Source organism: Plodia interpunctella, chromosome 7, assembly GCF_027563975.2.
Source record: "Plodia interpunctella isolate USDA-ARS_2022_Savannah chromosome 7, ilPloInte3.2, whole genome shotgun sequence".
NCBI classification, from domain to species: Eukaryota; Metazoa; Arthropoda; class Insecta; order Lepidoptera; family Pyralidae; genus Plodia; species Plodia interpunctella.
The window spans coordinates 7,383,885-7,400,247 of NC_071300.1; the positions used below are offsets into that span (position 1 = coordinate 7,383,885).

The window sequence follows — 16,363 nt, forward strand, 5'->3', positions numbered from 1 at the left end:
GGCGGGTCAGATAAGTCGTAGGAAAGATCGAAGATAGGGCCAAAAACTGCTAGATCGGAGACAAATGATGATTTATGTGTAACCGAGGAAAGCTGCTTGTAGGCTGTAGTGATGACATCGCCAAGGTTGTCGATCTGATTTGGAGGTGAAAAGGGGGATAATCCATAGCTGGAATGCATTAAAATTAAATATACTATTATATTTTCTGCAGGATAATTCTCCTGTACTGTACAAAGAAGAAAACACAGGAGTTGTATTCAAACCCATTGTGCTGAGTATTTCTACTTAGCACTGATCTATATACATTATTTTTGTTTTTTGTTTGTTTGTTGTAATTAGTGATATAAGTACATATAAAGAAGAAAGGAGACTGAGCCGGAACTGCTGAACATAGAAATTAGACATTTTGCAAACTAGGTCTACCCGAATTTGATCCTCAATATGAAGAGGGCGAAAAATAAGCATTCACACAGATGAAGATGCGAATAAAACCTTAAATATAAAAGTAGAAAGATAGGGATTTTTAATTAAAATAATCTCGTAATTAATATGAGATATTTGGGTTTGAATTACTCCACTTATAAGCTAAACGTTCAAGAGGAAGGTAAAATTTTAGGGATATTAACAAATTTGGGAAGAGAGCTTAATTTATAATTAAGTAGGCAGTTAAATATAAAGTACGTAATATAGATTATATTCAAAGTAAAAATATATTTTGCCAAATTTAACATAGGGTCAAATTTTTGTCGTAACTCATAGACAAATTGCGTATTCATACATTTTTCACAGGCAAACATCTTAAAAAATATATTTAACAGAGAAAACTATTTGAAAAACGTTAATTTCTAGACGGAAAGTAATATAAAATCGAACAAAGTTCCTTAAACTAAATTAGCCAGTGAAAAAGTGAACAAATTCTCAAATGTACATACTTACATTAATACTTAATAACATTTTTCGCACAGATTAGGGATTTTTTGTAAATGAGTTCTTTAAAAAAAGCGGTCTTGTTTTGTTTGTTTTTAATTTAATAATCTATAAACAAAACCGCCAATAAAAATGAAAAAAATATTACGAAAAACGAACTCCTGATATCGGATAGCTATTAAAAATTTTGCCATTAAACATTGTATACAGCAAACTAAAATAACAACTAATTAAATAGAAAAAAACGCCTAATATTAACACATAATAAATATAGCTACTTACCAACTAAACCCGAAATATTTTCACAACGCAAAGTTTTCCAAGTTCCAGCTCCAAAACAGTTTGAACACCCGGAAAAAACTCCGAAAGAACACTTTAAATTTCGAACAAAGTTTTGCATACAGACAACGAAATTTTTTCTGTTATTTTTTTTGGATCCGTTTCAGCTGCCAGTATTAAAGAAAAAATTAACTTGTGAAAGTCGTGGAAACTCGAAAGGCCTCAGGTAGGTAGGAGACGTTCGGTCGGCCCGCTGCTGACTCTCGACTCGCTAGGGCCGTCGAATCGTCGGAAATATCGTGCTTGGGCGGGCGGCGTCTAATGTTGGTAGGGTTGCCAACCATTTTACATAGAATCTTAAGTGGTGATCGGCCGTGCATGAAAATGCATATTTTGTACAAGTTATTTTGGTAGCGAAATCGATTACTATTTAGTTAGGAATACCCTGATAACTGTTCTTTATATAATTTAGTGACTATATTTGACGACCTCGGTGGCGCAGTGGTAAAGTTCTTGCTACCGAACCGAGAGGTCCCGGGTTCGATCCCCGGTCGGGTCATGATGGAAAATGACCTTTTTCTGATTGGCCCGGGTCTTGGATGTTTATTTATATATGTATTTGTTATAAAATATAGTATCGTTGAGTTAATATCCCATAACACAAGTCTCGAACTTACTTTGGGGCTAGCTCAATCTGTGTGATTTGTCCTAATATACATTTATATTTATTAATATTAGATAATAAATAAAAACATTGTTTTTTAAATATCAAAGAAATATAAACTACGAAAAATAACAAACTACTCTATAATTGGTTATAAAATATAAATTGGTAGTAATACTTTTCTTACAAGATTGTGTTTAACTTATAATGTAACTATGTCCCTATATCTATTTGGGTGGAATCTTGCAACTCAATTTTGAAACAGATATCTTCAAGCGATAGAGCTAAATTATATTTTATATTTTGTACACGTTTAGTTCGGATGACAATACATTATTATGATAAGCATGACCTTGATGGTGAAACCAGCAACGGCTCCAGATGTGAGAACTCCTCAATGTTTACTGCACGGACATTATTTTTGTCGTGCATTGAATGCAATAAGATCTATCTTGTATCAAAAATGTCATTTTTGAATAAAATTTATTCAATGTTCGATTCACTTGCCTAGCCTTAAGAGCGTTGTTCACACTTGGCAAATTGCCCTATAATCATTTAGCGAAGCCCCGTGTTATCACCACATCTAATCTATCCAAATTCATTTCTCTAGCCATTGTCTTTGATCAGCTGTGATTTATAACCCCGGCTTACGAGCCGGTTTATAGCCACCAATCTTATATGATTGGAAATTTTATGTTTATGGTCATTATGACGCAGAATCAAGTTAGACAAAGACAAATAATGTTGCAAAGATTAATTTTTAATCGGAGCCGGCAACGTAACACAAAGGGCTTGTCCAAATTTTGTACAAAAAGTAACTTTCAGGAATTTTCTAATTTTCCATCAACTTTGGCATATTAATCTTACTCGGACCATTAAGAACATTAAACAAGTACTCTTTTAATATTAAAAACACGGCCGTTACAAAAAGTGCTGTGAAAAAGTTTATCTGTATGCAAGCTCATATTACATATATTTCGTTTATGGCCTTTTTTTTGTCTGTTCAGGTTTTTTCAATTTTACACCGTTACTGAAACACTGTAAAAAAATTGCATTATTTAGCATAAATAGTCTGCGGCTATTCATGAATAACAAAAGAGATATTATTTTCATACATAATCCTGTGGGGTTATGGATTCATGACACCTATAGTTGCGAGAACGCTGCCGATGAGGTTACAAAGCAGCACATCAAAAGGTAATTCAGCTTTGAACTAGAAAGCTATTACCTTACATTAATATGTTAGGCAACAGCTTGCTAGTTCAGAGCTGATAGTTGCGTTGTTCAATAAAGTCCCAAGTACACTTAATACTTACTTTATTAAACCACTCTCATGGTAATTTCAGGATAGCTTGTAAAATCTATTTACTATAACTTTAGTTTACATTATTTTAGTGATTCAAAATGGATGGATCACTAGGTTAGGATATTAGGATACTACAAAACTACTACACTATTTCATATTTTCTGTTGACCTAGCAAATAACCTAGTATATTTTTATTGTTATTATTTGTATTTAAAAATCAAAATTAATTACATTATTTTTTTTATCTACACCCCTACGATTGTGATAAAAATATTGATATTTTACTGCATTATGTAGTATGATTTAATACTATTTATTTTTTCTTTTGTATACGTTTTGAAAACATATTGTCTACTATAAAAAAAAAAATAGAGAGCAACTGTTTCCATATTATTCGAAAATCGAAATATTTTTTAGTTTTACTGAACAAGAAATATACAATTTATTAACACTAAATTTATTAAAACAGAAATAGTGAAGTGAAAATGCATATTTTTTTACTTTATACTGTAGACATGGATAAACTAATTTGTTTTCCCTTTTAGTTCTATTTCTATTATGTGTTGTTTTATATTTTAGCAATAAATGTTATTCTATTCTAATTATATTGTACAAACCCCATCTTGTTAAAAAAGAGGGAATGAAATTTTGCTTCAGTATGCTCTAAAAGATATAATATTTATGGACTTTTTAATCGCCTGGCGGATGAAAAGCGTTGCGACGATGCCTCACTAACAAGCTGTCAATCATTTTTGGCAGCCATTCAATCAAATCTACAAATACGTAGACACTAGCTATGTCCCGCATGTCGCTCCAGTAAAAATTTCGAGGTAAATGTACCTTGTTAATGTATTAGTCCAAGTTTTGGTCATCTATTATAATTTAATTCAACTTTAAAACATCCACCTAAATGTATTACTTATTTCAAGTATACTTCATAAAACCTGACGTTGGAACGTTTTGATGTAGGCAATTTTTTTAGACGTACCTAACAAATTGTAAAAAATACCGCCATGAAAAATAAAACGTGATGTTGACAAAAGTGCAAGATAGCACACTGCCACACAGCTGTTTATCCATCCCATTCCACGTAATTAGGTACCGCCGGCATAAAAATCGGAATATGGTTCATCCAAAATTTATAAATTCAGAAACAAATAAGTTTTACGTTGGATGATATGAATATATCAGTTTTGTTGTATAACGTAAAATGTTTTATTTGCATCACGGCTTATTCTGGTTTGAATAATTTATAAAATAATAATATATTTTTGTAAATGCATTAACTACTCAGTTCTCGCGCGGCCCGATTGGATCCTATTGTTTTTCAATTGTCTTTATTATCTCCTGGCTCGAAGGGTAACACACACACAAACACAATTGATAGCTGTCATCTTAAATATCTACTACAATCAACCAAGAAGGTCTGAAGCAGAGGATAGGGCAAATATATAAGAGATCAATACACAGTATCTAACCATTGTCTGTATGTGACTGCTCTATAAATTTGTGAAATGATCATAGTTAGTGGAAACTCATAGCCTCAACTATCGACGCGGGATAAAACAAAGCCAAATGAAACCAATATCAAAAATTTAAAAAAACTTTTGTTACTGTAGGTAGGTCACTTTAATACACATTTTAATGATAATAAAACTGCAGGTATAAAAATAAATAATTTATTCAGACAACTTAAATCCACCGGCTACAAAATTGATTAAAAGTTAAATTATTATATAGTAAAAATGGCTAATTAAAAATTAAATTGGCAAAATTATGTTCTTAATTGTTATTTAGTCTTGTCTACAATAGATACCTCCGTCGGCAGTTATGTGGGGTAGGTAGTTGTAAAAGTTATGTCAGATGCCTTTAAGCGAGTTGAATAAAATGACATCAGTGATTGCAATAACACACTCGATAAGAAGAAGAAGAAGTATTTCCTTTCCATCCTGTCCCTACTTGTTGAGTGCCTCTGTGCGTATCATCCCGGCTGTTAAGCCCGCGCGCTCATCTAATTTGGAAGAAATCACGCTTTTAATTACTAAATGCGTAACTATATGATAAAAGTTTATTATTCTTTTATCATTAATTTGCTGAAAATTGTTTAATTCATAACCATAAAACGAAACATGATGAGTGAGCGAAAGTTCGCTTTTAACAAGAAGGTTTAAGATCTTCCTTGACTAATTAAATGGGATTTGGACTAATTACTCTACTAATTAAATGGGACTTCACCAAGAATAATTGAATTTTATTAGTATTGCATAAAACTTTTTAATTAAATTCATAATTTTAAAAAAAGTCTACTTAATTGGCATAATCGAGACCGCTAACGCACATATAAGACAAAAGTGGCGCTCTATCGGCGAACGTATCAACGCCGGTTTTAACACTACAAGTGTACTGGTTCTATATATAATCTGTATTGCGCCCCTGTCTGTATTTTTAGGGTAATCAGGTGCCCCTTGTACACAGCGCCCTGGAAAATCACTCTACCGTGCTACCTAACGCCCGTCACTATTGATGTCAATAAAAATGTGTTGATATAAAACAGACGCTGAAATCAAACATTGGCTGCTCTTCTGACTAATCTGAATATTTATTTATTAATAACCAATAAAATGTTTAATCAGAATAAAATAAACATAATGAAAATATCATATAACTTCTCAAACTTTCCCACTTCGCAGCAAAATATGAACGAATGAGTTGCCGAAATCGCATTTTAGCAAATCCACAATAAATAATGCTTCCTTGGGGATTTGTTCGAAACATTATCATTTTATAGATACGAGTATTTATGTCTAACCTCCCGAATTCAGCTATTCTATATTTACAGCCGATAAATACTTATGATCTCTTTCTTGTAAGGTCATCGGGGTCGGCACAAAACTTTCAAAAAATATGTCTGATTTTATCAAAACTAAGGTCTCGGTTTTGTAACCTACGGAGTTAGTGCAAGGTATCGTACAAGTTTTGAATTAGAAGTTCGCAAATATAGAACATCTAATTCAGAACTTCTACAGACGTCTTAACAAGTAACGTGAAAGCGTCAACTTCAACGTGTTAGAAATACATTTGCAATACTCTTACTTATTGAAGACATCCTAACTTATATTATAAATCCGAAAGTAAGTTTGTTTGTTTGTTACCACTTCACGCTTTAACTGCTTAACCAATCGTCTAATTTTTTGCATAGGTACACGTATTTTGAAGTACGGAGAAGGACATTGGGTTTTTGTCCCCTACGGGAGCGAAACCCCGGGGCGCAGCTAGTAAATAAATATATAAAGAAAACTTGGTGTACTTAGGAATAATTTAAGGTCAAGCAAATAAAACATTGCTAAACATAAATATATTTTGTAATTACTTTAACATGTATGAGTATATGTCTGTCGTATAGCCAATCGGCTAAACAGACTAATACCTAGTGTTTTTTTATTTAAATTAATGGCAACACATTATACTTATTTACTTCTAATATTAAGTAATATTTTTTTTTATTTAAAAGAAAATTTAAACGAAAGTAAAATGGAAAATATATAGTCAGCCCTTTGGAAACCGTCAGCTGCTCTTTTCTAGCAGATGAGATGATGTAAACATATAAGGAGTCTTTTAATTAAGTTTTTATGCTTAGCTATATAATATTTAAATGAAAATTTAAAGTATTAACAATACTTCAAAATCAAAATGATGTCAAAAATACGTCAGCTAAGTTAAGCTAATCTAAATAACAGTATCGATTTTTATGAAATTTGGTATGCATATTGTTAAAGACAACAAAAAAATAGTTTAATCATAGGCTATTTTTCAAAAGTCAACCCCCAAATGACTATAATAGGGGTGAAAGTTTGTATGAATATCAAATCTGTTTTCGCAGAGCGAACGAATCTGCGCGCAAAAGCTAGTTCACGATAATTCAACATGCAAGTTTATAATTAGCTAACACTTGCAACAGTCTTCACACTATCTGCGCACGTATTCTGTATTTGTTATTTGCCTATATTGCCACATATACGGATGTTTTCAAACAACGGCAAATACACAAGAAATTCCCTTGAGAAACACGCCCTTTGTGAAAGATTTGGAACTCGGAGAATACATGACATGTGTCTATTTTAAAAGAACGTATGCATGCATCGAAATATTTGCATGCTATGTCATCCATAAAAATATCACATATATTCCGTAATCTTTCATCTATTCTTGTGCAAAATATCATCATTAAAATGCTTTATACGTAAATGAAAACGTCAACAGTCAACTTATTTATTATTTCCCACATTCTACATGCTGATCTCTTTAGTAAAGTACGTCATCGTCATATATATTTATATATTAAATCACTTAAAGAAAAGTCGAGAAAATAATGTTATATTTACGTCTACAATATATGTACCTATAGGTATAAAATAATTAAAGCATTTTTTTTATTTTGTTTCACCTCACCCGTCTGTCGGTACTCAAATCTTTTAAGTTAATTGTCACCTTATTTCAACAGATATAAAAATGTACGTCAGTTTTCATGAAATATTGCTTTCAAAGCAAAGATTATAACTTTTGGAAAATCAAAACCAATTAATGCAGACTTTACATACCTATACAGTATAGCGTCTTTAAAATGTTGTGATGACCCTAACTGCAGTTCTGATAAGAAAGTATAATCAATAACCCACAGATGGATGAGCTAAGTGAAGCAGAGAAAACAACTTTAATTTGCTTTCAGAAGCTACAAAGGGACGCATGAATAGTTCTGAATAATTCATAGACGTCGCGCGAAAGGATTGTAGTGCTCAGGGTTTCTTGTGAAATTGTGTTAGATCTTCTTGAGCGATGTCAAATCTTTTTGATGCCATGTTAAATCTGGAACAGGTTATTGACCTTTTTTGGAGCAATGTAGAATGGACATCTACATGTATCTAGCTGTAAGCGGCCTTCTATTATATTGCGCTTTGCAGCACAGGTCCATTTCCTGAACTTTACTACACTTAAGTAGTTACATTTTTTAAGCCACTGCCACTACCAAAGGGATTTTCGGGTTTATCTTTTTTGTTCCTTTCTAGACCCATCATTTGGAGAATTTTACATTTGTGTAATCACAGTCATCAAGGAAATATTTCCAGTGTTCAAAATTACTAAGTACCATATTCTAACATAATTTCAGTTGATTTGATTCTCGGCTTAATTTGACATGATAAGTACTATAGGTAGTACTTATCATGTCAAATTAATTATACCGAGTCTCATATTTGACTACAAGTAAATATTCATTACGATTTCCAAGAATACAATTAAGTCATGTAAACGATCGCCTAGCTTACCAAAATTCAAGAGACAAAATGTCTTTAATAGCATCTTTGTAACGAAAATATCTTCCATTTTGTAATAATTTCTTCGAATGGTTTGCCATTTTCGTCGCCATTTCGAGTAGCATGGCGTTGCTCGTTTCCATAACAATTGAATCAAATCCTGCCTTTTCCTTGTCACCATTAGGCCTTTCGAATGTTCTTGAAAACGAAATAAAAATGTAAGGTTGTAGACTATCATTATTTATTTTAGGTAACCGATACATTTTGTCATATTTTTTTCTGCTTCATATCATTGTCACGGGTGAAGGATATTGCACTGCACAGTCAATATTAAAACAAATTCAAACCAAATTTTAACCTATATAGGCATAACTGCTTCTTACGTTATGTCTTTAAATTTAAAATACCCAAAACAAATATGGTCGTTGGTTATGAAGGGATTTACGTTTCTTCAAAAACATCCGACGTACAAATAGATAATGGATATTTCATTTCTAGTCCCAATCTAATAAGATTTCGCAGAGCTATCACCGCTAAATCTGTTTTACAAACAATTTGTGCCTTGTCAAGCTGAAGTGGCTATAAATATCAGAACATTGAACGATGTGGCTCGTCGGAAATCTACATTTTTATGTCCGCGTTCGCGGTTTAATCAGTTATTTTAATTGTGTAATAACATTCGGCCTATTATATTTCAAATATATAGATAAGTTATATTTCAAAATGAAATATTTACTTCATTTTGAACAATTTTATAAAAAGAACACCTAAATATAAAACGACCTAATATTATTTAAAAATAAACTGGAGGAAACTATTTCCACGTTCTATATGAAGCAGATTAGCTTATCACTGTTCGATCAAAATAGGCCGAAAAATTAGGTCGACTCGTATCGGTTTCTTTTCATTAGGGCGTTCGTAAATGCACACCGAAGTGAATTAATCCTAATATGCATAGATTCTACGAAAGTATTTTCACACTTGATGTGAAAAATATTTTCTCAGGATGTTACTTCTGATCTTTTAAATCAATTTAGCCGTTTGTATTTATTATGCTTAAAATTTGGGCGTGAATAATTTCAGAGTACATAAAATTAGGTACGTGACAAAATATATATATTTTCTAAAATACCTCTTTTATATTAATATATATTGGGGAAATAGAGTGTTATTAAATGTATACAAAATAACACGCGCGGCATTTTGCTTACGGGTGCTTACGGTACACGGTGTGTACAGTCAACAGTCCGAGGTAGTAGGTATCTCTAAGGTAATAAAGGCGAATTCTCAATGAATTTTCGTAGGTTAGTCCTGCTTTTGTCTGTACTGAAATTACAAAGGGTTCATAGCACCCCAGGCTTGCGTTACTGACTTCAGAGGTAATTCATATTTTTATAAACATTTAATGTAAACGTGTTTTGACTTTTATCTTTATATGTTATACTTACATACATTTAGATTTTATATGTCTCACTTCGAAAATGACAAGTTCCACATAAACTTACAACCTGTATATCAGACTAATAAGGATGCAGTTTTCAAAATTCAATTTATTTCTTTTTTCTAACCACAAATGCAAATATTTAATTTCCATATGCCTCACTTCAAAATTACGAAGTGTCTTATAAACTTCCTGCCTAATTTCATCTTCATCGGCTCAGTAGTTTTCGAGATTTCGTGAAGTGCCAGCAGAGTAAGTTTTTAAGGTAGATTTAATATATGAAGTGAAAAGTGTGTCTGTAGCGGTCTAATCTCTAAATAAATCCTTAGTTTGATTTTGAGCCAAAATGATAATTATTTAAGTAATATTTATCTGACAATCATTCATTAATCTTATGGGAGCCATGAGTATGACTTCACATTTTCCTTTGCTATCTTGGTTTCTTTTGTTAATATAGGGCTTCGTAATCTTTGCCTCGTCCTTTGCCTCGGGAGCATATCATTTTGAGTAGCAAAAAACCATTGGCGCTACCGTTATGTTAACAAAATAAATATTTCTTTACAAAAATGTTAGTGGGAGAAAATCTAGTAAAATACAATTGCTCAATGAAAGGCCAAGATTACATGTATACATTGGGGAACGCAGACAATAAGAGATAATTATCGCCGAGCATCTATTGTGGTTTCGAGAAATGAGCAGAAAGGCGAACCGAAACTGTTCGTTTTGTTCAAATTGATGGAATGTCAACAACCAAACGAAGGCGCGCTATTTCCTATTCTATCAGCTAAATAAGGTGCGCGAATTAATTCGCGCCATTTTAACAACAACAAAGGAGCTAGTTCTATTTGTAATTGTAACGTATGTTATTAAATTACATGATACAAAATTAGGTCCACGCAGTCAGTCACAATTCCATAAAATAACCATGTGCCGTACGTGTTTGCTAACTCCGGGCTTTGGGCGAATTTAATTATAGGTATATTCACAAATTAAAAAAAAAAAACTAAATGCTGATTACGAACTTACCGATCATTCATTTTTATCTCTTCATTACGAACTGCTGAATTTAAATTAATTGCTAGAAATCTATACTATTATTATAAAAAGGTAAGTGTTTGTGAGTTTGTATGTTTGAGGGTTGAAAATGGAGGTTAATCTCCGAAACTACCGAACCGATTTTAAAAACTCTTTCACCATTAGAAAAGTACATTATCCAAAATTGCTATAGGCTAAATTTTATCTCAATATTCCCACGGGAGCGAAGCCCTGGGTAACATCTAGTATTTCATAAAATGTAACTATAAATAACTGTGTCAAACAAAATGATTTTCGCAGAAGTCAACGTTTCCTAAAACTGGGCGTAAACTTTTTTAATTAGTTGCGTTATTTCAAGATGAATATTACTCATCTGCGAGCATTGCCTAATAACAGTATTAAAAAAGTTCCAAAAAGATAATATTTAAAATGTGTTAGGTTTGTTTGAGTACTTGTAAAATGGGACTAAATAAATATCTCTTAATCTCTATCTCGTTCCAGTGGATGCGATTGATGACTACTTTTTAGAAATGTTAATATTAACTTAAAACTTTACAAGATCTACCCACGGTAGCGAATCTTACCACTTCGTATGTATATGTAGTATATAGGTACCTTTTTAACACACTGCATATCGCTCTCATCTTCAGACTGATTTTCTAAAGAGGTGAATGTCTTCAACGATAATTACTCGTGAGTAATCAGAATGTTAAATTATAGCCCCTAAATATAGCTCATATAAAATATAACAAACATTCATTGAAAATGGGTTTTACTTAGCTTTCCACTTCAAAGTTTAAATAAATAAAAACCTAGTTAGAGTTAACATCTACAATCTAACCCTGCGGTTAAAGCTATCAAACAGCTTTTAAATAACCCTTTTAATTAGCCGCCTCGAAATCTGTCTCTCCGCAATGGCAAATTTGACTAATATCAAATTTAATCAAAAGATATGACTGCTTCTCTATGCAGTTTAAGTTGTTTCTTTTCACAATTTTTCGTACAAGTCGTTGTACTTACATATTTTTGTGATCACTTTTCAATACCCTTCTAGATTATCGATTATGCTGGTCAAAATTAAATTTTTGAGCTTACAATTAGGTACAGTATATAATTCTATTCTTATATGGTAAGGCGTATAAGATTTATGGTAGAATAAACATATATACCAACCTTAACCCTGAAACATTAATAGCCAGTCGTGTAAAAATAAGTTCTTTATTTATGTTTCTATAAATTATAGAAATTTTATACAGAAATAGGTAAGTACATTGGAATGATGTTCGTTTTTTCCTCATCTTTTGTTGTTGTGACAATACAAAAGTATTTTTCTTTCAGTAATTCTGCACACACATCAATTTCAACAAAAATCAATTCATTTATGAAACGCGATTTTTTCCACCACACTCATTCGAATTATTCTTTCTAACCTTTCTTATTTATTTGAATCGTTTATTCGTATCCAGTTACATATTTTAAAAGTTTTTTATAAGGAAATGTGTAGGAAGAGGTTATGAAATAAACTTAAAAAGGTTAATTAACCCAACGAATATACCTATGTATATTGTGGTTCCGCCTTTACAGAGCTAAAAATAACTTGACAGCAAGTTGTTAATTGTAACTCTTGTTAGTCTCAACAGGTGCTGAAGCCATTGAATAATAAATAAGGTTGTCGAGTAGGGCTGAGAACACCGGTATTGCGTCCACGTCTCACCTATAACCAAAGTGCGATTCAGATCAACATACATTACATACATAATTATTTTTGTATAGTATGCTTAACTTTTTTATAAATAACCGGTTATTGAAAATTTTATGATGAACATAATAAATGTTTAACGTTAAAATTTCCAATGAACAAAACTGGTAGAAAATATCAGTAATTATTTTCATATATATTCATAACTTTATTAGTAATCAAGTAGGATTCCTTTTAATTGGAATCGTGTTCAAAGTAGCAATAGAGGAAATAAAATACATTAATTGATAGCCAAATTAAAAATTACATTGCGAATACCTATTACCAACACAACCAATTAAATCAAGCATTTGATTTGGCAAAGTTTGAGACAATAATGAGGCTCTAAATAAAGAGGAAATTATTTATTTGGGTGGGTGATCCATAATAATATTATAATGCGAAAGTCTGTCTGTCGGTTTCGCTTTCACAGCTAAACCGCTCGACCTGATGAAATTTTATATGCACATAGTTTAAGACCACCGTTCAAATACTAGCTACTTTTTATAAGGGTAAAAGTTTGTATGAAAATCATGTCTTCCACTTTCGCAGAGAATTAAGGCGGGCGAAGCCTGGGCAAAAGCTAATTTATTATATGACATTAGTCTTTATTAGCCTACGCATAAGTCTACATTAGGTTTTAGGTCGCCAGGTGAAAAACTCTTAGCTTTTAATTATTTAATTAATGCCAAGGGAGCGGGGGTAGATAAAATCTTGTTTTCTTTATTTACAAAAAAATACTTACTTACTTACTTCTTTATGCACAGCAACGCTATCCATACTAATATTATAAATGTGAAAGTGTGTTCGTGTGTTTGTTTGTCCGTCTTTCCCGTCAAAAGGGAGCAACGGATTAAGGTGATTTTTTGATTGTACCTAAACCTTTTACATATTACTTACGTCGGCATAATTTCGTCTTGTAATTATTGCATGCCTGGAAGGGCAAACTGTGATATATCTTGTATGTGCCTACACTTTATAACGACATAGTTAAGGCAAAAAATATTTTTTAGTTTGAGTTTGATAAAATCCTACGGAAATCGCGTACTTTTGTGATCTACTTCAATACATTTCATAAGAAATGACTCAGTGGCTTGAAGGCGTGAAGATTCATAAACTTTTGCCTTTATTAATATTAGTGGGATTCGCGGATAAATAGCGAACCAGAAAGAATGAGATACTGTTGGCCGACCAGTCACACAAGCCTTCATTGTGAACAAAAATTAAGCGTGCTGAAAACAAATTCAATTGGACTACACCAATTCAATTGGACTATTCCAATTGAATTTGTTCGTATCTACATGCGAATCCATACATGACCAATTTTGCTTTATGTGGAATAGTACAATGCCCTTTATTTTATTAAAAACTATTCGTGTACAAAGATTTATATAGGAAAAGATTCCGTAGTTTCACGTTGGACAAATATTTGATTTTTTGAGTTAATATCAAGAACGTTACTTTAATTCATTCGAGTAGGATTCGAACCTAGGACCATTCGGTCACAGGCGGACGGTCCAACCAACGCTTCTTTATTGATTTACTATTTCTATGGTGATATTTATTACATTTAGATTTATGTGAAAAATGTATTGTTTTTCAACTTTAAACCAAAGAAATCACGTAGTAGAAATTTGTAGGAGAAAATCAAAGCAAAGATGGATGGACAGATGCACAATATCTTTGAGCAAAAATGGTGAAAGTGCTGAAATAGCAACAATGGAAAAAAAACCTACTCACTTTACCAATGTCACATAAAATGTTAATAAAATTTAATAACTAAAGAGAAAATTGAAGAAGAATATCAAACCAGTATCTAAATTTAGTATAGTCCCCTAAAATAAAATATGCGGCCAACATCCGCTGGTTCTTGGAAACATACTCTATATGTAAATTCGTGTTGTTATGGTATCTTACGTAAATAGTCACACATGTTCGGAAACATATATTACTAGTTGCATTCCTAGGCTTCGCTATCGTTTGAATTTCGGGTTAAAAGTATTTTAACTATATAATGATCCTTCTGTCACAATTAATTAACAAACAGCAAATAATGTGGTAAAAAATGTTTTTAGGTTACGCTACTCTGATCTACGTCTCTTTTTACTAAAGGTGTTTATTGATCAAATTAAAAACCAGTTTAAATCGTGCTCTTTTGATAAAAAAGATGTTAGCGCTACTACAATTTCTCATACAACCAGAAAAATCCTAAAACTGTGAGTAACATTTGACAAATTGCAACATTGGCATGCAAGGAGAAAGCTGAACAGTAACAGTCTTTCAAAACGGCGTCTGCGTATTGCTGCTTCAAATCTTTTACCATATCATTCACAAGCTTCTCTTTTATTACATTCTCGATATATCCATCTTCCCATGGTAATGTTGTCTTAGGAAGTTTTCCCTTTTCATCTCTAACTTCATAATCTATGTCAATCATTACTTTTTTATCTTCATTTTTTTGTGGATGTTTTTCCGGTAATTCATCGTCGTATATTTGGTCGTCGTATCCTTTAAAAAAACCTTCCTTACTATCATCATAATATAAACTCTCTTCGTCAATTCGATTCTTGTGCTTGTGTCTATGTTTATGTTTCTTACGCTTTTTTGGTAATTTCATCTCATCAATAACATCAGGGTGATAGAAGTAATCTCTGAATGGTGAATATGTTGATACCTCAACGAAGTAAGTTGGATACGTAACATATGAATAGACGACTGGTACAGGTTCACTAAATGTTTGGAGAGCACGAGTACATTCTTTGAGATCATTTACACCACATTTACAAGTACTATCACTGCGATGAGTACATACCTCTGAAGGATTATTCACTTTTGTACAAGTACATAATTTGACTCCTTTTGTGCTGCTAACGTTTTTGGGAGAGTTTTGTAGACGACTTCGTTGGATATTCCCGTGCGAATGTGCACCGGACAAACTTCTAAGACCTACAAATTTTTTACTTGAATTTTGTTCTTCACCAATTTCATTATCTGTCTTTTCATCATCAATATTAGGTTCATCACGAGAATCATCAATAGATTGGTAAATGGATTTATTCTTGGCATTGTTGTCATCTATAGTTCCATAGTCCACAAAAGACCATTTTTGCTTTATTTCAAGAGTTGGAGTAGGCGCATTGGCATTAGTTGACAGTAACAGAGAAACTTGGGAGAGGTCTTTTTCAAACAAATGTTCTTTGATCGATAACATCTCTTCTGATAACATTTTATCAAACACGTTCGATTTTAAATTAGAAAAGACTGTCTTGGTACTTTTTAAATTTTGGATCATCTTAAAAAAGTGTCTTGTTGTTGCATTATTTCGCGTTAAGAGATCTGAAATAAAAGTAAAATATATTGTCACAATATCTCGTTACATTGAAAATATTGTAAACAAACAACGTCACTGTTCAGTTTTCAATTATGTGAATGATACTAGTGCCTGGTTATATCAATAATTTGAGTTACCTGGTACAGTTGTGGTATTCGTCACATTAATTACTTTATCCAGCTCATTATAGCTCAACGTAAAGCAACTGATTTCTGCATAATTTATATTTAAAAACACTAAAATGTAAAACACAAATAACATAACAAATAGATAACATTTTAGCTGATGTCAAAAGGTAAAATTTGCAAAGTATTTCGATATCACCCAGGCCA

At 32.1% G+C, this 16,363-nt stretch overlaps 2 protein-coding genes across 2 annotated transcripts in view; both read right to left on the bottom strand.

Annotated features, from left to right (window-relative positions):
• Positions 1 to 1,466, bottom strand: part of LOC128671495 (RYamide receptor-like) — a 38,784-nt gene extending 37,318 nt beyond the window's left edge. The window contains exon 1 of the mRNA XM_053747983.1: positions 1,210 to 1,466. The gene's annotated coding sequence lies outside the window, so the exon portion shown is untranslated. The remainder of the gene's footprint in view (positions 1 to 1,209) is intronic.
• A 13,373-nt stretch (positions 1,467 to 14,839) lies between these two features.
• LOC128671483 (uncharacterized) lies at positions 14,840 to 16,340 on the bottom strand. The gene is made up of 2 exons (XM_053747952.2): positions 16,169 to 16,340; positions 14,840 to 16,036 (listed from the first exon to the last, which is right to left on the bottom strand). The coding sequence occupies exons 1-2, from the start codon at positions 16,290 to 16,292 to the stop codon at positions 14,880 to 14,882; spliced, it is 1,281 nt and encodes a 426-aa protein (XP_053603927.1). The 5' UTR covers positions 16,293 to 16,340; the 3' UTR covers positions 14,840 to 14,879.
• Between the last annotated feature and the right edge of the window lie 23 nt (positions 16,341 to 16,363).

What these genes read in the sequence shown, in the direction of transcription:
- LOC128671483 (XM_053747952.2), bottom strand. Translation starts at nt 16,292, where the DNA reads ATGTTATTTGTGTTTTACATTTTAGTGTTTTTAAATATAAATTATGCA. An exon ending in GAATACCACAACTGTACCAG is followed by an intron (nt 16,037 to 16,168) that starts GTAACTCAAATT and finishes CTTTTATTTCAG; the next exon opens with ATCTCTTAACGCGAAATAAT.